At 42.1% G+C, this 26,197-nt stretch overlaps 1 protein-coding gene across 1 annotated transcript; it reads right to left on the reverse strand.

Moving 5' to 3' along the window:
* Positions 1–3,249: 3,249 nt before the first annotated feature.
* LOC133815812 (UPF0481 protein At3g47200-like) lies at positions 3,250–5,182 on the reverse strand. Its single transcript, XM_062248605.1, has 2 exons — positions 5,002–5,182; positions 3,250–4,845 (listed from the first exon to the last, which is right to left on the reverse strand). Exon 2 carries the CDS (start codon positions 4,818–4,820, stop codon positions 3,477–3,479), a length of 1,344 nt encoding a protein of 447 aa, XP_062104589.1. The 5' UTR covers positions 4,821–4,845; positions 5,002–5,182; the 3' UTR covers positions 3,250–3,476.
* Between the last annotated feature and the right edge of the window lie 21,015 nt (positions 5,183–26,197).

Raw genomic sequence — 26,197 nt, forward strand, 5'->3', positions numbered from 1 at the left:
GCACAGCTATATGCTTTTTATAAACAACAACAACCATCTCAGTCATCTCAAGCTCAACCATCTCAATCTCAGTCTCAGCCATCTCAGCCTGTTATCAATTCCACTACAGAATCATTTCTTCAAGGACAACTACAACTTAGTGATGACATTGAAGAAGATGATCTTGAATACTACTTGAGTGATCGTCGTGAGAAACTTGATCCTACCTTTGATATTCTACGATGGTGGAAATAGAATGGATTCAAGTATCCAATAGTTGCACGTATGGCAAAAGATGTATTAGTTGTTCAGATGTCTATAGTAGCATCTGAATCAGCTTTTTCTACTGGGGGAAGAATCCTAGATTCATTTAGGAGTTCCTTATCCCCGAGGATGGTGGAGGCTTTGATTTGTTCTTAAAATTGGTATACTTGTGAGTCTGAAGAGCCTGTTGTGCTTCGACAATACATGGATGAGATTGATGGTTTAAGGCATGTGAACAAGTTTTTCCAGGTATTTATTTACTTAATAGCTTATTCTAATTGAAATATTATATATATATATATTATAGCTTATTTGTATTAATTGAATATTTGTCAGGTGATGGCTCGTGTATTACCTATGTACCTGAGAATCTGGGCAGTGGGTTTGGGAGTGGGAGTGGGACCGATAAGAACAATTGAAATCTCAAGGTAACTAGTTGAATTCTAAGATTGTAGTTTAGTAGCTTTATTTCTCTTAAAAGTACCATGTAGTATGTGTTATATATACATTATAATTTTATTATTTCTTTTGTCTTAGGAGCAGGTGGTCATGGTTGCTTAATGCAGGCCATGAAATGAATGAATGCTGGATTTTGGATTGGACTTTGTTTTCTATGTATTCTTTTGAAATTTGAACTTGATTTGTGTTGTTGTAGTCGATTAGACTTAGATTTAATTTGTGTTGTAATGGACTATGGACTATGGACTTTGGACTTTAAGTTTAAACTTTAATCGTGTGTTGAGATTTGTGGTTGTAGTCTTTTGGTTTTAAATTTTAATTGGGTTGTGTCTTGGATTGGACTAATAGATATTGGAGTATTAGACTTTTGATGATGTGTTGTGATTTGAGATTATGTTATGCTCTTATGGACTTTTAATTATGTTTCAAACTTTAAAATTTGTAAATGTAATTATGTTCTATATATTTATGTTTTAAAAACGCACAAAAATGGATTCCAACATTCCAAAAATTTTAATTTTTAACTAAAACTTTCAAAAAAAAAAAACAATAATAAATTCGGTTTGGTTGGTTTAACCGACCAAACTGCAGTCCAAAACGGTCGGTTTTTTCTTTTAACTGGTTTGGTCAGTCGGTTTTTGGATTGCACCAATCCAGACCGAAAACCGAATTCTGGATTTTATGTTGTGAAAAAACCGCCCAAACCGACTGATGCTCACCCCTATTCTCTACAGGGGATTTTTGACTCCCAACTACAGATTTTTCGCATTTTTATATTAGGTAATTCCATTCACACCATTTTTCTCTCTCTACACTCCCTCTTAATTATATCTTTCTAAATATATTTTGATTATGAATTTCACAAACATACTAACTTGTTATTTAACAATAAAATTATATTTTTTCACACACTTTCTTTCAATGCATCAACTAAATATTAAGTTTTAAATAAATTATACATGTTAAATTTTTTATTTTTTATTTTTTTATATATTATAAATTTTTATTAATTATCAATATAAAGTTAAACAAGTTGTGATTTACTAACATATTTTATGAGGAAAGTTTTTTATCAACTTTAATATTTTATTTTATTTTGTGTTTAAGGAAATAAAAATTAAATTCTTGATATTTCTGAGTTGATTCTTGAACTGATCAACTTTTGCCTCTATTTCGGCAACAAAATACTGCTCCAGAATCACGAGTAACCACGAGTATAACAATTGGTCCTGCTTAAGCCATTCTTTATACTTTGGATTAACCTGATTGCGCTCCCTTGCCGCTTCATCAACAAACTAAGATGGTGGATCAAAATCGGAATCTATGTAATCTAATAAATCGTGACCACAAATTGCAGCAAAAACCTGAGGCCGCCATAGAAGAAAATTGTGATTATCAAGCTTTATTGACAATGTATGCGAGAAAACAACGGCAAAAGACAAGGAACTAACAGTACCAGATGGATTTGAAGACGCCATGAACAAATGCAGAGAACAAAGAACGAAGAACAACGAAAGAGAAGGAAAAGGATCGCACTACGGCACTGATACCATGTAAAGAGTATTGAAAGTATTGATTTCTATATATCTGAACAAAGAATACAGCCCAAGTACTTATATAGAGAAAGAGCTAAATAGAGCTCATAACCAGCTAAACAACCTAACAGAAAACTGTTAGACAAAATGAACAACATTAGTTACAAGTAACAGACAATACAAACTTTTTGAACTCCTAACAGAGGTATTAAAAAAAATAAAAAATATATTTTAATAAAGTATGAGTTTAGAAATATATATTTTTTAAATTTATTTATAAAAGGGTAATTTTGTACTAGGATGGAGTGTGAAAAGAAAATTTAGATTTTATGATTGTAATTAAAAGTGGCTAGAAAAGGGAAAAAAAAAAGTTCAGAAGCACCTTTATATTACCAATTCAAATTCAAATGACCCTTATATAATTTTTTCTTTCCTTTTACCTGGAGTAGTCACTTGACGCTGGACTAGAAGATTTTTCCAACGATGAGCTAGTACATGCCTTCTGAAACATTCTTATATTATATATGGTATCAGATAATGACTAAATGGAGGTATATTATATTTGAGCTTTGAGATGAAATCAAATACTTAATGTTAAACCATGATTAGCTGTGATTAACTGTTGAGTTACCTAATATTTAATTCTGTTATTGTTTAGCCAATGTTTAGTGTACAGGTGTCACTTTTCACAAATTTTGAAAATGAGCTCTGCTATATATATTGGAAAAAAAATCTGCTGTCCTGTAATACTGTCTCGTTCCTGTCCTATTAATTAATTTAAAACTATTCATCTAATTTAATTAACTATTAATAAAATTATTTGACAACATTAAAATGAATTTAAAGAGCTTTTAATTCTCTCTTTTCAATTAATGCTAAATTCTTTCTCCAGGAAGAGTAATAATAATTTCAATTTATTTTTAAAAGAAAAATAATCCCAATTTAAATTTAACAATAATATCAATTGGTTTATTATAAAATTAGTTGAAAATCCTTATTAAAATTTAATCTCAGTTAATTAAAAGTCCTATTTTTTTTAAACCCATGTATTTGCATTACTCACAATACTTGCCTCAAATAAATATTTTTACAGGGTTACATGGAATACACCCTCTAAAGAAGATGATCCGATTCTCTTTGACTTAAATGTAATGAAAAACTGAATAGGTTACAAAATCAAAGAAAAGAAAAAATACAAATACTAAAGATTACAAGTACAAAGGTACTGCTATATAATATTTATTTATCTTTTCCAATAATGGCAAACACAGTCTGTAAAAAAGTAAGAATGAGCGCAATAGAAGCAGCAATGACTGAAATGAGTGCCCAAGGGTGCTTGAAATAGTCACGCGTAAGCACTCTTCGATATCTAGGCCAGTGGCGACGACGATAGTTGTTTACTTCATTCGTGAGCGGGTAATAGTAATACTCCTTGACAAAAGTGTCGATGTAGAGTCTGTTAAAGAGTTTGGTAGCATCATCAATGTTCAACCAGTTAATAATGGCCTTACTCTTGCACAGTATTTGAATATCCGCATTACCATTGATGAGGTTGTCCAAGAGAAAAGCATAAGAAGTGAATATGGGCTCGTAATTAGGGCAACACTGCTCCAAGCTGATGAGGTTTCTAAACACTGTTTCAGTAGTCTCTTGAATGAGCAGCTCTGGGATCAACATGACACCTGTTTTGGAGCAGAATGTAATGTCCAAGAGAGAAGGCGAGCGAGTGTTTACCTGGAATTTGATCCCAGAATTCCAAAGATCTGTAGCTGGATGCATTGGCTCCCATTGATGACTTTTTTGTTTTTCTATAGTAGAGGAATTCAAAATCAATGACTTTCTCAACAAATCAAGAATGTGTTTGTATTCTGGATCAGGATCGGCACATAAAAGAGGCTTCCTGGGAATTGATTCGTTTGAGAAAATGTTACCAAAAAAGTCAATGACCAGTGCAACAAGAGGCATGTTCTCATCTATGGATGGAGTAGCAGTTGTTCTAGTTTTGGTCAGTTCAAACAAAGTTTCAAGAACCAACCAAGGCATTTGGTTCTCTAGCAATATGAGATCATGGTAGAGAAATTGGAGTAAACAAGGCATGGTGAATATTGGATCATCTGTTCCTCTGAGATGAGTATATGATTTCTTACGAAAAAGCTCTATGATGAAGCAACCATCAAGCACCAACATCTCTAAGAATTCTTCTTCTTTCATATCATCAACTGGCCCTGCGTAGTACTGACGAGCCTTATTCTGAATCTCATTAATGGCTTTGGTGAAATTCTTCAACAAATTTGGATCAACATTTGGATTTGGTTTGGAAAGACGAGAGACAAGGTCAAGCAAGTACTTTTGCTTTATCTTCTTGGTGGGTTTGAGTTGCTTACTGTTATGGTGGAAAGGGCCAAAGGAAAAAGCATTTGGTGTAAAAGCAGCTGTGTTGTGCCTTGAAAGTATTGTTGGGACTCTGAAAATGCTGCATAGAGAAGACATTACTAGATTACCAGATAGCTCTTTTTCGAACTTACTACTTACCAATGCTTCGACATCTATAATTTCATGGTTTTCATCACATTTATTCGACATTGAATCTTCAATCCTCGTATGTAACCTTCAATTATTCCATTGCAAAAAAAGAGCAAACAAACAAACAAAAGTGTGTGAGATTGTGTATAAATGTAAAACTGTCATGCATAAGTGTTATAAAAGGGCTAAGAAAAGAAAATTGAAAACTATATTTTGTGTTGAAAAAAATTAAAAATCATACCACAAATGGCAATCTCTTGCTCGGAACTCGTGCTTCTTTTTTTTTTCTTTCTTTTTTAGAATCAGTGAAATACTTCGTTTATTTTAGTGATGTATGTAACACCATGATATATAGGACTTCTTGCATTGATATGTTCTAATGTGGAATATGTATTGCTTTGTCTTCACTTAATTAACGAGAAAAGAAAATAAAGTACAACTTCATCAATTATTAAATATTAAAAAGTTGATTCAAGAGCTTCAATTTAGTACTAAATTACTAAGTAAGTATAAACTTTTGCATCTAATAACTGGCTAGTTTCGAATTATTAATTATTAAAATAGTCGATTCAAGACCTTCACTTTAGTACTAAATTACTGAGTAAGTATAAACTTTTGCATCTAACTGGCTAGTTTCGAATTTAAGAGCTTTTCTGTACTTGTGAAATTCAAAAGTGCTATCTTTTTTCGGTTTGGGATAATGCATATATACTTTACTTCACCGTTTGTATTCAGACAACTGTTCAATACCTTGCTTAGGCATTAATTAACTAATGGGATTCCGTTTCAAAAGAGTTCATTTATTTATTAACTGGAGTAGTCTAATATTTTATAAATTCATTTTCATTTAACCAAATCTAATGATTATTCATCCACCATCATTATATATATATATATATTAGATACAAATAAAGTGGAATGTATATTCTTTTTTAGCTTTATTTATAGAATTTATTAATTATTTTTATTAAATTTATATTAGTGTCATATAAATTTTAAATAAATATTCTATTTTAATTAAATAATTTATTTATTTTTGTTTAACTTTATGTTTGTTGTAGTTTTTTAATTTGGGAGTGACACAAATTCAAATAGGTATTCTCTATTTAATTGTTATAATATGTTTAATGTAATATTTTGAATACACTAACCACCTTCTATCATACTTTTCTCCATTTGACAACTTTCTTATATAATAAGTAGAAAAGTGTCTACCATTTTCATCCTTTGGGAAATTGAATTCAATTACTCTAATTGGACTTTTTTCTACTAATAAGTCTATTAATTTATTATCAAGATTTTCCCATCTTTCCGGATCATAAATATAATCTAAATCATCGTTATTGACATTCTTCATCAACCATCACATCATCACATTTCATTTTTCATCATCTCCTAAATTATCTAAATGTAATTGTTCATTAGTTTATTTACTTGAGTTACTTCCATCTTTTTTGTTAGTGATAATAAACTTATCTAAAGCTCCTCTTTGAGATTCAATTAAACTTTCTACTCTCCTTTTTTTCTTAAGCTTTTCATAACCCGATGGATATTTTCTACTAGACATGCTTCAATTTTAAGTACCAAAAAAAATCACAATGAATTCAATAAAAAATTAAATTATTGCATATAAGGATAATTAATAATAATAATAAGTGTATGAAAGAAAGATATAACCTTGATTTATAGCAAGCAAAAGCAAGTGTGTTAACCTATTAAAAAAATCAATACTTCAAAATTTAAATTAAGATATAAATATATATATATATATATGTCAACAATAATATTAAAATTTATCATATAAAAAACAAAAACAAAAGGAAGAGTTGATTGTGTATGTGTACCTCTATATATGCTTTCACTTTTCTTTGTACTCAAAATCAAAATCATAAAACCAATAGCATATTTTAAAGCATATAAGATATAGAAAATGAGAAAATTGTATAAACAATAATGTGTATAGAATAGGATAGCTGAAAGGTATATATATGGTAATTGATTATTTAAAAAAAATCCTAGTTAATTAGTCATTAGCGTGGCAACAGTTGGAACATTAAAGAAAAATATTGGGATGAGTCTAGCTTGATCTTTGGTAATACAAGAGGAATTAATATTGGCGTGTCTATATTGGGATATAGAGAAGGGAAAAATTGAGAACTACCCACTTTTAGGAGTAGTTAACTAAAATTAGACACTAAATATATTTAGTTGAACTTTACCCATTATTATCATGAGACTTCCCAAATTACCCTTATTTGAGCACATGGTTCTAAGTGTTGTTGTAATGTGTATTATATGTGTTGTTATAGATTTTCTACACGCAAGTATACGTGTTCGTTTAACAAGTAATATAATGTAAGAAAGGTCGAACCCACAAGGACTATTACCAAGTACCAATCATTAATCCTAATATTCTATTTGGTTAACAATAATTTGATTATAAGAATTAAGTAAAACTATTGAAATAAGAACGTAATTGCATGAATAAAGAATAGCAAAAGAAATAGAATTCAATAATTAAATGAACTAGGGAAATTAACTTCATCTACCATTCACTTTATATTTTAGTAACACAAATTATACTATTTGTTTACCCAAAAGCGGCTGCTGATGACGTGGTAAGGATTTCTCACATGTGGTTGACACGTGGCAGAGTCAAAATAAGGCGGTGTTGTTCGGTGAACGACCAGCTACACATTGCTTCGTCAAGCCTGACTATTAGATACGACCAAGTTGGTCGTATGATTTGGTTTATTTCCTTAAAATATTGCAATCTCGTAATAACTACGTTGATTATTTTCTCATTATTATCTTGATACACGAATATTAAGGATAGTTAAGGCCCATTGGCTCATGTAACCCCCTTAAGCCTATAAATATGCATGAAATAGCTCAAGGAATGGACTTTTGATCTTTGAATCTTTTTCCTGAATATTGAAAGAGAGAGCATATAGTGCGATTATCCATCGTCTAGTTGTAATTCTCCCAAGGTTTGTGAAACTCAAGAACCCTAGTTCTTTGATCACGACATTGGGATTCAATGTTAATAATAGCACTAAGTGGACGTAGGTCATTACCATTTATTGGGGTCAAACCACTATAAATCGTTTTTGTTTATTCTTTACCATTAGATTAAACTCTTAATTATCATCCCATTTCCTATCGTATTTTTTACTCAATGTCGTTGGCCAAATCGAGGGTCAACATTCTGGTGCTTTCATTGAGAGATTGATAAAAAAAATGTAAGAAAATCTAATGGCAAAGACATCCAAGAGAGCTGGAGAGACCACTGGCGCTGCATCATCCCAACCTCCTCCCCCAAATGTGGCTGAGAATGAACCACGTTTATAGTTTGAAGAGGAGGAGTTAGATTCGGAAACACTGAGGGCAACACTAGGGGTATTGCAGGACGAGTTGGCTAATCTGAGGGCCAATCAGGAGAATGTTGCGGAGACAATGGCGCTGCAGTAGAGAGAAATTGAACGTCAGCGCCAGGAGCTGAGTGAACGGTAACCGGACATGGACCGTCGGCAGAGGGATGCCATGGCCGCTCTTGAAGCAGCCATCTAATTAGCTCGGAGTCAGGTTGTGCCAGCCTCTCAGCCAGATCAGCCACCGACTGCGCCGCCTTAGAGAGCTCCCAATCCTAGTCCTCTACTCCAGCCAGCAAGCCCTCAAAGGTCGGAGCAGCCACCTGTGGCTCAGGATGATGTCCCAGCTAGGGATCCTGAGCAGTAGCCTCCATCTCAGCCTGGTCGAGGCAATCCCCAGCGCCATAGGCAGAATAAGGCCGGGCAGCCGCCCCGCAGCCCTAGACGCCCAGGGGACGAAGAGCCAAATCCACCGAGCAGGGGACAGCGTCCTTCTGCCAATAGAAGGAACATCGAGCCAGGCTCTGCGGCCAGGGGCCCCCCACGACATAACAATGCACGGGGTCCCAACGACCAGCGCAGGCCTCCCCCTGATGCTCGGGAAATTCCAGCCCCGAGGAAGAAATAGCGTGAACAGTTGGTCACGCCGTAGTCGGCCCCAGTTTAGAGACGGCTACGATTATAATGAAGCTGACTCTGGCAGAGGGAATGCTGGTTGAAGGAATGAGGAAAGAGGCGGAGGCAGAAGCCCCCCACCTAGAGAAAATAGGCCAGCTAGCCATAACGCTGGGGGGCAACCCAGGCAGCAAAACGTCTATGATCGGCTAGGAGTTAGCGAGCAGAGACGCAGGGATGATGATTTAAGGGACGTACTCAACGACCATCGTGAAAGGCATGATGAGTATGTTGTTCCTTCGACTAGAGGTGTTGAGGCCGGCTGCTCGAGTGGAGATGGAGGTGGCGTGTTTTCCTTCGAAGGAACAGTGGCTGGAGGTTCCTCAGTTCGGGCCTTCTTTGAGGTTGTTTTACTGCTCTCCCTCCGAGTCCTCTTGTTGTCTTTCTTCCTGCCTGAGGAAGCAACAGAAGCCTTGTAATGTTTGAACACGTCTTCAGACGACATATCTGCACAAAAAAGAACAATACGAACAGTGAGACAAGATATATAGATGGAACTAAAAACGAAAGTAAAGAGATTATGAGTAAAGTGCCCGTGCTACAACTACTGGTCGCTACATTACTTACTGAATTATTTACTGCCTGGAAGAAATCCGAACTTAAGTTTGGAGTATACTTAAAGTTGTCATCCTCGTCAAATAAGTGACAGAGAATTGGCAAACTATCTAAGAATGAGAAAACAGTATCGTTCTCATTTGAAGACTCGTCGATGGGAGCGGAAGGTTCGGTGGCTTTTTTTCCCCTTTCCCAGTGGGACAGGGGGAGCGGCAGCTCGCGGAATGCTGGAGGGTTCCCTGATTGTCACTCCAGTCATCCTTCTCCTTTTAGGTTGTGACACGTTTGGGTGCTGTTCGGGAATCTCCTCGCTAGTGGCACTTCCCGCTGTTGACTCCCTCACATCCTGGCGAGATGCCAAAAGCCCGACCAGCCTAAGGTTAGCCTCTGTGCCTAGATGCTTGACGCTCTTCTCCACGTCAGTCATACTAGCCAAGAGGGCTGATCGGATTTCCATGTCTGGTGTGGGAGCCGGTCGCAGCCATGGACCTGAAAGGCGCTAAAAATCTAAGGGAAATGCAGGAAAACTTAAAGAAAAATAAACGACCAGGGGTGTAAAAATATTGCCTCCTTGAGTGAAGGCCAGGTTGTTGGCAACCATGTCTGTAGTCAAGAAGTACTCAAGGTGGTACCTCCCCACATTGGAAATAAAGGTTGTGTCACTCAAAAAAGTACGAGACGTTTCCTGGTGACAGAAGTGGAAGAACCCCGTGTTTTCTTGGTTAGGGTTAGATTTTAGGTCGAACAAATAGTTGACCTCGTGTGGTGTGGGGACAGGCCATTTCTTATGGCTATAAGGGATATAGAATGTTGAAAGCATTCTATATCTGTTGGGGGTTATTTGAAAAGGAGCGACCCTGAAATAGTTGGCCACTCCTTGGAAAAAAGGATGGAAAGGCAGGATCGCTCCTGCCTCGATGTTGGACCTCGACCAGGCGCTGAAGGCACCTCCAGAAAAATTCCCCTGTTGGTCTTTGGTAGGTTGGACTAGGGTTACCCCAGGAAGTCCGTATTTTTTTATATAATTCACAATCATCCTAACTGTTACTCGGCTAGGAGGGGCAACGTACCATTCAACATCTGGTTGAATGGCATTTCGAAGTTGAGCGTGAGTTTGGATGCTAAGGTTGGGGATATTTCTTTCTCGACCACTGGTAGAGGGAATTTCAGCTCGAGGAGCAGGCTGATTTGAAGGATTAAAAAGTTTCTTTTTCTGGGCTTTAGATTTTACTCGACCCATATTTTGGAGGAGGGTCGATGGAGTGTTTGAGGTGGCGCGAGAAAAGGGAATTTCAGGTACCAGCAACGACGGTTGCTCCTCGTCCTTGAGCAATTGGGCTAGCAAGTCGTCGTCAATAAGTCTCTCACCTCCCCACGGATCTTGCATGAAAAACTGCGAACAGAAAAAGGGGGAGATGAGAACTTAAAGCCTGAAAGCTTGTGTTGAGAGTTTGAATAACGTTGCTCACGTATAAAAGTTAAGCTTTTATACGGCCAGCAACATTCTAGCAAAAACATTAAATCTCTTACAAGCGGTTTGAGAAACAGATTAAAAGCAGAAGTAAAAAGTTTTTCAGAGAAAACTTTTTCGACTCCGAGAGGGAGGGAAAAACCCAGTTTTTCAACTAGCTTAAAAATAGAATTTTTACTTCGATTTTACGCCCTAAATCTACAGTCTCGACTACCAAACTAATTCCTAACTCCTATAAAACATTATATCACTACCCTATCAAGCATCGATCAATATGTCCATTTACCCCAAAACAGTCTCAGCTAAGAACATTCAAAAGTTCAGAGATAAAAACAGGCATAAGGAAGTTTTACATGGCATCTCAAACGACAGAAAGATTCTGGAAACTTACTTGGATGAAAGATAGAGTATGAGCATGAATGTTTCGAGCGTCTGAGCGAAAATTCCTTAAATCAGCAGTGAACACTTCAAGGTTTTTTGAGTTTCCTGAGCTCTGAAGGTTGAAGTTCTTGAAGAAGAGAAGGCGAGTGAAAGGTAAAAAGTAAAAATGTGATCTGGGGGTATTATTTATAGTGATCGTAGCGCCATAAAAGAGGTAATCATGGAATTATTTTTTTCAAAGTATGGGGAAGTGCAATAGCTGTTAGACAAGTTTTTGGGAAACCGAAAAGACTTGATTGGACATGATTGGTTACTTTTTTCGAGAAGGCATGGGCGGCTCTGACAGATTTGGTGGGGTAAGCGAAGGGTCAGTTTCCTAAGTTTACTTTATGCTGGTCACAGTAAAGTAAACTTGGGGGGCAAATGTTTACCCAAAAACGGTTGGTGATGACGTGGCAAGGATTTCTCACACGTGGTTGACACGTAGCAGAGTCAAAATAAGGCGGTGTTGTTCGGTGATCGACCAGCTACACATTGCTTCGTCAAGCCTGACTATTAGACACGACCAGGCTGGTCGTATGATTCGGTTTATTTCCTTAAAAGATTGTAATCTTGTAATAACTACGTTGATTATTTCCTCTTTATTATCTTGATACACGGATATTAAGGATAGTTAAGGCCCATTGGCTCATGTAACCCCCTTAAGCCTATAAATATGCATGAAATAGCTCAAGGAATGGACTTTTGATCTTTGAATATTTTTCCTGAATATTGAAAGAGAGAGCATATAGTGAGATTATCCATCATCTGGTTGTAATTCTCCTAAGGTTTGTGAAACTCAAGAACCCTAGTTATTTGATCACGACATTGGGATTCAATATTAATAATAGCACTAAGTGGACGTAGGTCATTACCATTCAATGGGGCCGAACCACTATAAATCATTTGTGTTTATTCTTTACCATTAGATTAAACTCTTAATTATTATCTCATTTCCTGTCGTATTTTTGACTCCGTATCGTTGGCCAAATCGAGGGTCAACACTATTCAATTTTCTCTCGTGATAGCAGGTCAACAAAAGTAACTTATATTCTTACTAGGATATATAAGTCTCAACCTTATGTAAATTTTCTACATCTCTGTGGTAAATGAACATAATACATGCATTAAGCAAGATAACCCTAAAGCTACACAAACCAAATAGGTACTCTCGTCCTATAATGAAATCTATGTCTATTCAATTACAACATAATCAATTCTCACTTCTCAGATTTCGAATCAAAATCATATAAATCATGTAATAGATGGCCAGTCAATCACAAGCATTAAGCATAAATTCGAATAGATCACAAGATATAATAGAAATCATAAAACTTGCATTAATTCAATATAAAGTTTCAGAAGAATCCATTAACACCCTAGAAAAAGAGTTTAGTTCATGACGAAATTCATAATAACCATAGAAGAATTAAAAAGCATCCAAAATACAGAAATTCAAAGTAGAAAAGAAGAAAATTGTGATGAATTCTTTGATTCCACTTGCAATCCTCCACAATGCGCCTCCAGTCGTCTTATATCGTTCCAATTACCCTTAAAAATGTCATTAAGAAAGCTTTTTATAATCCCTAATTAATTATGTGCGAAAGGAAAAAATTGCCATTGAAAAATGCCCTAAATTTGGCTTCCATACGGACTGGCGGCACGGCTCCATGTGACAGAGCCGCAGCTCTAATGCATTTTGCGATCTAGATTTCGTCTTTGGATTTTGTAGCGTTGCAGTGCTGTCTGATAGAGTCGTAGCTCTAATTATGATTTTAATAGAGCATCAGCTCTGTCTGATAGAACTGCAGCTCTAATTTTGGTAGATTCTTTTCTTCTTCTCTGAAACTCTTAGGGCTGCGGCTCTACACCATAGAGCTGCGGCTCTAATTCCAATTTTTCACCAAATCATCAATTCGACCCCCGGTTTCGCCTAGTTTCCATTCCTTAACCCGTTTAACATCGTTTCTTCAAGAATTAAGCGTTTTTCCTCCAATTTCAAGCTATTTCCTTAATAACCACACTTAATCCTGAAACACAATAAACACTGGCATAATATCTCACAAAACCAAATAAATGACTAAAATTGCATCTTAAAACTGTTGCGAAAATTAAAGTTACGCAAGTATACGTAATCGCAATTTGTAATAAATCTCGATAAGAACGAGTATCGTCCCACGAAGACTGATTTATCAATTACCAAATAATTAATTTCTAGTTTCTATTTGGCTAATGAAAACTAGATTTGTGAAATTTGAAAATAAGAAAACAGAAATAAATGAAAATTGCAGAAATCAAATAATAAAAAGAACACAAGGATTAAATTCACTATGAAACAATTAGGAATCCTAATCTTCTCTACTATCCACTCTATTATTCTTTAATTCAATTACTACTGAAACTCTTCTCACTGAAATGATAGGCATGCAAAAGTGTTAACTATTCGAGTTAAGAGATAGAAAACTCAACCTAATGTGAATTCCCTATATTTCTATGGTCAATTCAAATAATAGGAAGCAATGAATACAACCCTAAATCACATAAACCAATTTGATACTCTAGTTCTAAATTGAAATATATGTCTATTCAATTTTAGCATATTCAAATCTCACTTTTCAGATTTTGATTCAAATTCATAAATCATATGTAAAAAGTGCGCAGTCAATTACATACACAATAAACACAAATTGAATAGATTTTAGATGAAGAAGAAATAGATAAATGCATTAAATCATAATAGAGTTTCAAGAGAGTCAATTAGAAAACCTAAACAAAATTTAGTTCATAAACATCACTAAGAAATCCATAAACCTAAAATTAACATAAACTAAAAAATAAAAAGAGAAGAAAAGAAACTCTAAATGATAGATCCACTCCTCAGCCTCCTCTATCAGTCTAGGTCTGCAAAAAGTGCCTTATTTTCTCTCCTTAATCGTAATTTAAACCTAATTAGCGATTTTTTAAACATGAAAGGACCAAAACACCCTTAAATAAAAATCAGCATTTTTCTCATTTGTAGACATATCCTGCGGTCGCAGGATGTCATTCCTGCGGTCGCAGGAGTGCTCTAGAAATGCCAATTCTCTTCTAGACTTGCGGTCGCAAGACACCCTTCCTGCGGTCGCAGGAAGTGCTCCGAAACATCGTTTTCCACCAATTTTTGTCATTTTGTCAATTTTTCCATCATGTTTCCACACCTAACTCACCTAAGCCCTTCGACACCTGAAAACATACAAAAACCAGCATAAAATAGAACAAAGCAAAACAAACACCTAATACTTTACCTAAAAAACACATAGATAAACAAGTCTAAAACTTGTTTATCAAAAACACGCCTTAAAAACATACCAAAACTAGTCCTAACATGTGTCATGTTACAGTTAAATTGTAAATGCATTCTAATTGTAGCGTGTTTAAGGAGAAAAAAAAAGCATGTAATTGAAGGGGTATAATGGGTAAATTAATTGAAAATTTGGGTACTAAAATAAGAGTTAAAAATAGTGGGTAAAAATTAAAGTGGATCGTTTAAAATGAGTACCGGGTCTAATTTCCACTATAGAGAATGAGTCTAGATGCTTATTAAAAAAAACTCAAATATATATATATATATATATGGGCTCTTGGGTTGAGGGGCCTTGGCCCAAGGCGTCCACCCTTCAATCAGCCCTAAACAAATGTTATTTTGTCAAATGTAACATATATTGTGGACTTACAATTTGAGAAATAATTATCATAATAAGTTTTGTAACATATAGAACGGAGTTACAATTCTTAAGAAATGATGATTAAAAGTTTTGTAATTCTCACAAATATTCACCAATTGATGTTTTAAATGAGTTACAAATCTTGAATTTGATTTTCATTAGCTATAATATTTTATAGTTGTTGTGTGCATATTTTTAACTCCCAAGGAAGTTTGGTGGAATTAGAAAATCAAATGGTGGATGCAGTGTCGGCCTCACCTTAAGACATGTGAGTCAGTTGCCTAAAGCTTCCGAACATAAGAGGCCTCATCTTTTATATATGTATATATTACATTTTATATAAGTTTAATGTATACTAATAAATGACTAGTGTAAAACCACGTATAAATGTGTGAAAAGTATAATGAGAAAGACAAAACAAAAAAGGAAATGGAGCACAAAAAAATGAATTTTTTTTTTTTTTTTGGTGAATAAGAATCAATATATTGCTCAAAATCAACATGTACAAATCCAACTTTCCTATGAATCTACTCCTAAAGCCCCAACTGTATTACAAAGAAGAGGAAGGCTTTACAATTTTGAGAACCAATCCCTATCTATACAATTTTCCTTTTTTGGCATGAACATATACATTCTCATTTTAATATCTCTTTTAATCATATCCACTGTGTGGTTTGCATACCATAGTTTTTGAGACCATAAAACATCATTCCTCACTCTCCAAATATGGTACATTAATGCAGTAATTACAGCCATGAGGAAATTCCTTCTGGTTTTGCTCAAATTCTTCACCTTGGTAATCCACTGAAACACCTGTGCATATTGATCTGTTTGTACATGCCAATTTACCCATTTCTTCACTGCCTGCAAGCAACACTTGTTGTATGTACATTTAAAGAATAGGTGTTGAATATCTTCAGTGCTAGCTCCACATAGTAAGCAAGATTGATCTATACTATTGTTAACCGAGATTTTCGGCAACTATATTAATGAATGATATTTACTAGTAATAATAATGAAAATGGAAGATCGACACGAGGTTTTTACGTGGTTGGGGCGTTAACTAGCCTTAGTCCACGAGTCCATATATTAGAGCTAGAAGAAGCTTTTACAATGGAGTTTTCTAATTATATCTGAACAGAGTTTCTGCCTCCTCTCCCCTTTTTCTCTCTTTTTACGTTGTTCTACAGCTTATATTTATAAGTTGAGGGGGACACCGGGTCTGGGCCGGATCCGACCCGGGCCCATCAGAGGAATGTGCACAAGGGGCCTTTCTAGTGGGGGCCCAATATAAAAAGGTATACAATACACAAAATTCAAACCAGCCAAGGCCCAATTAGTTGACCTGTGACACAAGCCTTCGCCCGACAAAACGGCGCTTTGGCTCTGACCACTTCGAGTCACGAGGCTGATTCAGGAGACAAGACCGGTCAGGGTACTTGGCTGCGCAGTCCTGACACACCTGGGGGCAATCCCGAGGCGACCTTTTCTACAGGCGAAAAGTGGGGGACAATGCCCACGCGAAATGAGGCGGTTTCAGGATTCTGGACGCCTGGCCCTTTAACTGGGGAGGAGGTGATCCAGGTCCGTTTACCATTGGCCCGCTCCATTTACCTCGGGCCCGGACCATACCAGGCTCCGGGATAGGGACGCATAGGCCGCGACAGTCCGGGCGCTCTGGACATCTCCGGGACCGTTCAAGGTGACGACGAACCCGGAGGTACGTCCCGGACCACTCCAGATGGGCCCGGTCTAGGGTCCCCGGTCCATACCAATTCCCTTGGGCGATACTCAAACCAAGGGACCTTGGGCTAGGCCCATACGCCGGGTCGGACCTCTGACCGTGGGCCAGGGCGAAGGCCCAAAGCCCTTCCAGGAAATGGGGATAACACTTACCCCCCAAGCCTTCACCCAGGCTTGCCGGGAGGAGGGTTGCATCACCCTCGTGGCGCTCGCCAAGTTGTCTCCCCAGTTCCTGCCCAAGCTAGGAGGCTTGGCCGAAAGGCCGTGGCAGTGGCAGATTGCTCAGCCCGGACCGTTCACCGTGATCCGGGGACGTTTACCCTTGGCTCGCTTTAAGAAAAACGACACACGTGTCGCCATGTGATTGTTGCAAGGGCCTCAAAGAGTCGCCTAGTGTAACGCCCTGGCTACCCCATAACAGTTACGGAGAACGGTGAACCGGAAATTTGACCCGCTACCCGAGTCCTTTGGCTAAAAACGTGATCTAAGTGTCGTTAACAGGTTAAGGTGTAAAACCAGTAAAAAGGAAAGGGTACATTTCATTAAGTAAGTAAACTGCTCATGAGCCTTTTTAAAATGTTTACAAGTAGTTCATGTTACAAAAGAGTTGCTACAGTTCATATATACAATCCCCGCCGGTCTAAGCGGCAAAAATAGGGTAAACCCCTAGTCCCTCTGAGAACTCCTTGACCGTGGCGATCAAGCGGCCTTGTATGTACATTACATCGCCCAAGCTCTCCACTCAAGGCTGGCCAAGCTTTTCCTTTCCTTTACCTGCACCACAAAGCACCCATGAGCCAAGGCCCAGCAAGAAAACATAATAAGACATGATATAATATCAACAACATTCATAATAACCACTCAGGACTATCAGTCCCACAAATAGGTGACAATAGCCAAAAGTCACAGTAATGAGCATCGCTCCCTCTAGCCATGTGACGATAGGGTCACCAGGGCTTAACTGATAGGTGATTTCTTTCATAAGCTTGATCAGGACAGGTGCATGGTGATTGGTCACCAACATAACCTTCCTCACGACTCTAGAGTCGAAACTATGGACAACGTCCCTTAGCCTTGTGACAGACAGTCACCGGGGTCATATACCTTGGCTAAAATCATCTGGTCGTAGACCAGGCAAGCGCTTGTAAGTTTCTCGACCCTAGGGTCGGTCTGGCATTAATGCTATAGAGCCATTCAATGCATGATTCTCGACTTTAGAGTCGGTCCCTGACTAGTCAATGTCTCAAGCAGGTAATCAGCGTTCAATAGCATTTAATATGCAATCCATGTCCACACATATCAACCAGCATGCCTCAAATATCAAACCAAACATGCCATATATCTATACAGGGTGCAACTATATTCTTACACTGTTTTCTTACCTCTGGTTCGAGTGAGAATAATTATATGAACGACCCCTGAGAACGATCAACCTTTAAATCCTCGAAAGTCACCTGGTCATAACCAAAATATAGAATTTATCAATAAAAATGATAACCGAGGGTTCCCAAACCAAATCCTAGCCCCCGAGACCTCAATTACTACCCAACCGGGTACTAGGTCCAACCCCGAGGCCTATGGTTTGAATCCCTAAGCTAAAAACCTCTTTCTAGCAAATTTGGCCTTATGGGCCGTGGCCCCAAAAAGCCATGCCGCGGCACGCCCCCAAGCCCCATCTGCCAGACGCACATGGGCCGCGACACACAAAAGCTGTGCCGCGGCACCCAGCCCAGAATGGCTAAGTCGGCCACACAAACCAGTTTTTCTCCCTGTGAAATTCCCTCTCAAACCAGACCTTTAAACCATCATAAAACCTCCTCCAAACATGTAATTGAACCCCCTTACAACATCCTTATCTCACTCACACCAAACCCCAGTCAACTAACACCAAAAACCTCCTTTGATTCATACTTCCCACATCAAGAACATGAATTGAAAACTATAAACAAAAACAGAGTACCAGCTGTGATTAATGGAAAAACTCACCTTGAAACTTGTCTTGAACCTTCCACACAAGCTAACACAAGTCTTCAACCCAGCCCTTAAGTTTTTCCCTAGCTTGAATCTCCTCCAAGAACTCAAAACCCAAGGAAAGCAATGGAGGAAGTGGTGTGTACGGGAAGAGAAGATAGAGCCTCTGTTTTGTTCTGTTTTGTTCTACAGCCTTCAACCACTAAACATCATATAAATCCTCCCTAAAATGACCAAAATGCCCTTATGTCATCTTAAGCCTCTAAAGTCACCCCAAGGGCAAAATTGGTACTTCTAGCTTAACCCGTTAATCATAATTAACGCTTCCCAATTCCCGATAATTTCAATATCCTCGAACACCAATATTTCATAACCCGTTACCCTAAAATCCCTGGTAACGCTATAACCTTTAAATTCACCCCGAGACTCACCCCGAGCCCCGAGCTCAAACCTGTTATGACTAAACCGATAAATCATGTTTAAAGATCGTCTCATGTCGGAATACTCGAACCAATCCACATTATAATGTGGTCTCACAATATATCATTATCATACAAACAAGTATTCAATTATACCCTCAACGGGCCAAATTACCAGAATACCCCTGTAAACACATGTGGACTCACATGCATGCATTTAACATCATATGATAATATAATTCTCATAAACATGCATAAACACATTTAATGGCATAATTAAACAGTTATGGCCCTCCCGGCCTACTAATCCAGCCATTAACCATAATAGGGAATCCGGGGCATTACACCTAGGCCTCCCAGAGACCGCTAGGCCTAGACTAGGGGTCAGCGCACGTCACGAGGCGTCACATCTGCACGGGGGGGAGTCATCATTAGTGTCCCTGGAATGAGGTGGACCGTAGGATAGGGCGTCCTTTAGCATTCGCAACTCCTGGGCCGTCGGATTTGAGACGTCGAGGATCCAGACCAAAAAGGACTCATAAATGCCCCCTGCGCGATTCTTGATCGTCAGATGAAGAGGCACCTGACCGTTGGATCGTGGGCTCGAATTTGGGGGCTGATATAAAGACTCCCAGAGAACAACATTTGGCAGTTTTCCATTTTCGAACCAGCTTAAGAAAAAACCCAAGCGCTTGTTAGAGCATTGCATGTCCAACCTCGCCGACGAACTACTCCGCCGTTTGCTAGTTTTGCGTCACCGCCTGTTCCCCAGAGCCTCAACCTTCGTTCCTCAACCTGACGGTGTATCTCGGTTGGTCCCGTCGACGAATTACTGTATCGGCTGTGCCACTTCAAGAACGAAGTTCTGCCATCCTTACGGTCGGACAGCCACCAGCCTCAGCGGTCGACACCACACAGTAAGTCTTTTCTAATTCCGTTACAAACTCTATGAACTTATGCTCTCTAGATGCATGCACCTAGGCCCTGTGCTTTAGAATTTGTTAGGGAGGCTGCCCGGTTTGGGTGGCACCGTGCTCGGATGCTTACCTTAGTAGCCTTCCCTCCCGATCAGGGTCCCGGGGCTTTACAGGGTCCCGGGCCTGGTCCGACGGGACTCCAAGCAGTCCTTAGGAGACTCCCTGTACCTCGACCAACTTTTTTGGGTTTAGGTACTGACTGCTTGGTCTTTCTTTCTCTGTTCCCAGATCGTCAATCATGGCCACGGGTGTTACACTCCATTCAGAAGAAGAGGTCAATAGGGCCCTGTAGTCGCTCCCGGATCCAAGACGCCCACAGGCAACAGGTGGGAAATGGACGTAACGGCCAACTCGTTCCGGAACTACCGAATGATGCTGCTCCTGGAGACGAAGCTGGGCATCGAATTGACTCTGGGCCTCTTCCACAATCGCCTGGCTAGGCTAGAGGAACGGGCGCACACGTCCGTGGATGGATTCGGGGCTTGGAGCGCCGGACATATTAGCGCGGGAGCTACGCTCCCGCTTCATGACTACTTCGTGCGGTTCCTGACATACGTGGGGATCGCACCTTTCCAACTGCTACCGCAAGCGTACCGTCTGCTTGCCGGGTGGAAGGTGTTTTGTGTCGCGAAGGAGATCGCGGAGCCCACTCCGGCAGAAGTCTTGTACTTTTACAAGTTGGTGCCGCAAGTCAATGTTAAAAACAAGAGCTTGGACGACTTTTACAGGCTGTAGCCGCGGAGTGGCTACCCCGCTCCAACCAGCACCTGGAAGCACCCTCTGGATGTCAGGCATTACTGGTTCATGACATCCGGGTTCCTTATTGACAAGAACCCCACGCTGCTGCTAGACTTCCAGCGAGTGGGTAAGTATTCTCCCGGACCCTCTCTTTTACTCATCTTTCGCTTCCACCTCTTATCGTATCTTCCGGGTCACAGGTCCCTTCCTTCAAACCCCCCTTACCGAGTTTCTCCTGGAAAGGATGAGGTTCTATGCCAAGCTGACCGCGGAGGAGCTAGACGTTGGGGGCTATGTCAATGATAAAAACCTCCGGCTAATAGAGTTGTTGGCAGCCGCTCAGACCATTGTCGTCCCGAGCTTCTGGGGCATCCCGTGCGAGAAGGACAACGAGGTCCGGGAGAAGTTGGCCCTCGACCACATCGCCGAGGTGGTGAGAGCGGCGCGGGCCACGGCAGCCCAGCGTAAGAAGAATCAGCTTCCGGCCGAAGAGGCCACCTCGGAAGAGCTGGAGGAGCTTTTCGAAGACGCCCTACCAAACGCCGGGACTTCCGGGGCTAGTGTATCGGGGCGAGGTAACTCCCCTTTAATCTTAACTTATGCTCCCCAAGTCGGGGACTTAGCTAGGGATAGGCTAGAGCCGTCGGACCCCGCGTTTGGGGCTGATGGGGAGATGAGGCCTTCATCTCCCGTCCCTGTAGGATCAGGGATCCTAATGTTCCTGTCCGGGTTCCTCCAGTATGGGGGGTTTCTAACCCCGGATGACGTAGGAGACCAGATACACTCATTCGCTTTAAGGGAATTGAGTCTCGCCCGGGGCCTAGATGAGGGTTCATCCCGGGCTGTTCTTTTTTACTGATGTGTTTTCCTGTCTGGCTTATTATACTAACTCCTTTCTCCTGTACTTTTGCAGAGGATTCTGATATGTCTAACCCGGCCAGCGAGATGAGGAGGCTCATCAAGGAAAGGTCGGCCAAGAAGGCGGCCAGGAGGCCAAACGTCGTGGCAGGCCCGGAGCCCCTTCACACTAGTGAAACACCCGGGTCAGTGCCTTGTCCCGGCGAGGCTCTGGCAGTGGTCCCCTTCCAGGCCGTGGAGCCGACTGCAGACATCCCTGTCCCGGTGATTGATTTGGAGGCGGGCGACGCCGTAAGCCGGAGCTCAGGAAAGAGGGGCCCGGAAGACGACGCCAGGGAAGGGGAACGCAGGAAGAGGCCCCGGACGACACGGTCGGAAACAGCTGAGGATTCGCATGGGGAGAGTCGGCTAACCACGAAGGAGATCCCTGCTCCGCCAGTTCTTCCCCTCCGCCCAACTCTTCTCGAGGAGGGGGAGATCGCCCTGCGGGACGAACAGTCCCGGCTGATTAATCGAACCTGGGAAAATGGCCGGTGCTGGAGGGACGTCGCTTACAAGGCCCTGACAATCCATCGTCAGGTCGAGTTCTCGGACCGTCCTGCCGAGTTCAGCACTCCCCAGCCGATCGTAGACTGGCTAGCCGCCGAGGCGGGCTTCCGCCCCAAGCTGGGCCAAGACATCGCCCCCATGGCTGCTGACTTGCTAGATCAGGTTGGGAGCACTATGTCCAACCTTCAGCTGAAGAGGTACGCCACGATAGCTAACCCGGACGTGCTGTTCATCTCTCAGGCTCTCCGCCACCAGGCCACCGCGGTAATGTTCGCTTCACTTATATTCCTTCCGTCATTTGTTGGTTTTATTTTCTAACTTTTCTTCGTTCCAGGTTGACTTACTGTCCCAAATGAGTGCCGACCTAGTAGCCGAGCTTGCCATAAAGATGGAGACAGCCAAGCTGGAGCTGGAGGCGGCCGTGAACCAGAGGGAGGCTGTCAAGGAGACCTTGAGCCGGGAAACGGCCCATCTCCAGGAAGAAGTGGCCCGCCTGAAGGCGGAGCGCGAGGAGATTGGCCGCGCCAAGGCTGGGCTGGAAGAGGAGCTGTCTCGGAAGACAAGAGTCGCTGATGAAAGGGCGGCGCTCTTGGAGACAGCCGCGGCACAGTCCGCCCTGGACAAGGAGGAGATCCGGGCCCTGAAAGCCCGAGTCTGCGAATTGGGCGACTCCCTGCTTCAGGAGAAGGCGCCGCATGAGACGACCCGCCAGGAGAAAGAGGAGGCTGATAACTTGGTGGATGTTACATTCGACGAGGCCATCTATATGGCCTGGTGCAAGGATAAGAACATGAACCTCCTCGTCTTCCCTGACCCGCAATCGAAGTGTGTCGAATACGAGGCCAAGGAGAGGGAGGATGCGGACCTCCAGGCGGATGCGTTGTAGGCCCGTGTCTTGTCCTTGTACTTTTGTTACTGTTTTTGGCTTGTAATTAAACTTAAAACCTTGCTATTTTCTTTTGTCTTTTAAGAAAGCTTCCTTCCATTGTTCAGTGGAGATTTTGATTTGTTGCCGCGACTAACTGATTGCAGGGGGTTTTAGTCCTGGTTCCAACGGCCGAGGCCAGGCCCAACTAAATTTTCCAAGTTTCTAGCCTTGGCGTGGACATCGTTCGTCCGGGGCGGGACGAGCCTTGGGCTTGGTCCCCTTTTTTAATATACCCTCGGACATCATTCGTCCGGGGTGGGACCGGCCTTGGGCTTGGTCCTTTTTTTAATATACCCCCGGACATCATTTCGTCCAGGGCGGGACGAGCCTTGGGCTTGGTGCCTTTTATTATATACCCCCAGACATCGTTCGTCCGGGGTGGGACCGGCCTCGGGCTTGGTCCCTTTTTTAATATACCCCCGAACATCATTTCGTCCGGGGCAGGACGAGCTTTGGGCTTGGTCCCTTTTATTATATACCCCCGGACATCGTTTCGTCCGGGGCGGGACGAGCCTTGGGCTTGGTCCCTTTTATTATATACCCCCGGACATCGTTTCGTCTGGGGCGGGACGAGCCTTGGGCTTGGTTCCCTTTTTTAATATACCCCCGGACATCATTCGTCCGGGGTGGGATCGGCCTTGGGCTTGGTCCCTTTTATTATATACCCCTGGACATTGTTTTCGTCCGGGGCGGGACGAGCCTTGGGCTTGGTCCCTTTTATTATATACCCCCGGACATCGTTCGTCCAGGGCGGGGCGGGACGAGCCTTGGGCTTGGTCCCTTTTATTATATATCCACGGACATCGTTTCATCCGGGGCGGGACGAGCCTTGGGCTTGGTCCCTTTTATTATATACCCCCGGACATCGTTTCGTCCGGGGCGGGACGAGCCTTGGGCTTGGTCCCTTTTATTATATACCCCCAGACATCGTTTCGTCCGGGGCAGGACGAGCCTTGGGCTTGGTCCCCTTTTTTAATATACCCCCGGACATCATTCGTCCGGGGTGGGACCGGCCTTGGGCTTGGTCCCTTTTTTAATATACCCCCGGACATCATTTCGTCCGGGGCGGGACGAGCCTTGGGCTTGGTCCCTTTTATTATATACCCCCGGACATCGTTTCGTCCAGGGCGGGATGAGCCTTGGGCTTGGTCCCTTTTATTATATACCCCCGGACATCGTTTCGTCCGGGGCGGGACGAGCCTTGGGCTTGGTCCCTTTTATTATATACCCCCGGACATCGTTTCGTCCGGGGCGGGACGAGCCTTGGGCTTGGTCCCCTTTTTTAATATACCCCCGGACATCATTCGTCCGGGGTGGGACCGGCCTTGGGCTTGGTCCCTTTTTTAATATACCCCCAGACATCATTTCGTCCGGGGCGGGACGAGCCTTGGGCTTGGTCCCTTTTATTATATACCCCCGGACATCGTTTCGTCCGGGGCGGGACGAGCCTTGGGCTTGGTCCCTTTTTTTTTAATGTGTCTGGGATGATACCCCCCGCAAGTGAGCGGAGACGGGTCTGGGGTCACTTGGGAAAGAAATTCGAAAGGAATTCGCCCTGAGGCGTACATTTTCTTGGTGACGATAGTCCTTTACGACGTTTTACACACGTTGTTTTCATTGTTCAAAAGGGAATTAGCCCTGAGGCGTACATTTCTTACAACGTAAATACTAAACTGGGACAAGTCCTAGGACTACTGGTAGTATTTGCGGAGATGCTCCGCATTCCAGGCTCGCGGAACCTCGGAACCATCGAGCCGCTTCAAGCGGTACGTTCCGGGGCAGACCTCGTGCTGGATCTCATACGACCTTTCCCAATTAGAGCTCAGAACCCCTACTCCCGGATCCTAAGTGGCAGGGAAGACCCTCCGTAGGACTAGATCGCCGGTTTCGAACTTGCGGTTCTTGACTTTGGAGTTGAAATGTCGCGCGATCTTGCCCTGGTACATCTTCAACTGCACTTGCGATTCCTCCCGGATCTCCTCGATAAGATCCAGCGATTCCTGGAGCAAGGCGTGGTTCTGGGCAGGATCGTACGTGTCGCGTCGATGGGACGGGACAGTCGTTTCAATTGGGATGACGGCTTCGCATCCATAAACCATTGAGTAGGGGGTGTGCCCGTTTGACGTCCTTTCGGTCGTCCGGTAGGCCCACAATACGCGTGGGAGTTCCTCGGGCCATTTTCTCTTACAGGCATGGAGCTTTTTCTTCAACGTCCCTTTTAGGATTTTGTTCACGGCTTCAGCCTGCCCGTTCGCTTGCGGTCTGGCGACTGCCGAGAAACTCTTCACTATACCGTGTCTTTCTCAAAAATCCGTGAAGTGGAAGCTGTCAAACTGCTTCCCGTTGTCAGACACGATTTTGTAGGGGAGGCCATATCGACACACTATGTTGTTGATGACGAAATCTAGGGCTTCTTGGACGTGATCGTGTTCATGGGCTCCGCCTCGACCCATTTCGTGAAATAGTCTACCGCCACAATGGCATATTTTACCCCTCCCTTCCCGGTCGGGAGGGATCCCACAAGATCGATCCCCCACACTGCAAACGGCCAGGGACTGTTCATCAAGGTTATCTCTGTCGAGGGGGCCCGAGGGATCTTCGCGTACCTCTGGCACTGCTCGCACTTACGGACGTAGTCTATGCAGTCTTTCTTCATGGTGGGCCAGAAGTATCCTTGGCGCAGAATATTCTTGGACAGACTGGGCCCGGTCGTGTGATCTCCGCAAAAGCCTTCGTGCACCTCATGCATAATGGCTCCTAGTTCGGTCCCGGACACGCACCTGAGGTAAGGCATAGACAACCCCCGGCGATAGAGTTTCCCGTCCATCACGACGTACCGGTGGGCCTGGTATAGGAGTTTCCTGGCCGCGGCCCGATCATTCGGAACTTCCCCGGTGGACAGGTATCGGATCAGCGGCCCCATCCAGAAAGTGGAGTGGTCGACCGTATTGACGGTGGGAGCCCTGATGCTTGGGACGGGGAGATGGTTGACGGGAACCAGTCCGGCCAGTTCGGCCTCTGCATCGGTTGCCAGCTTCGCTAATGTATCCGCGAACAC

The sequence above is a fragment of the Humulus lupulus genome, chromosome 2 (genome assembly GCF_963169125.1).
Source record: "Humulus lupulus chromosome 2, drHumLupu1.1, whole genome shotgun sequence".
Taxonomy (NCBI): Eukaryota; Viridiplantae; Streptophyta; class Magnoliopsida; order Rosales; family Cannabaceae; genus Humulus; species Humulus lupulus.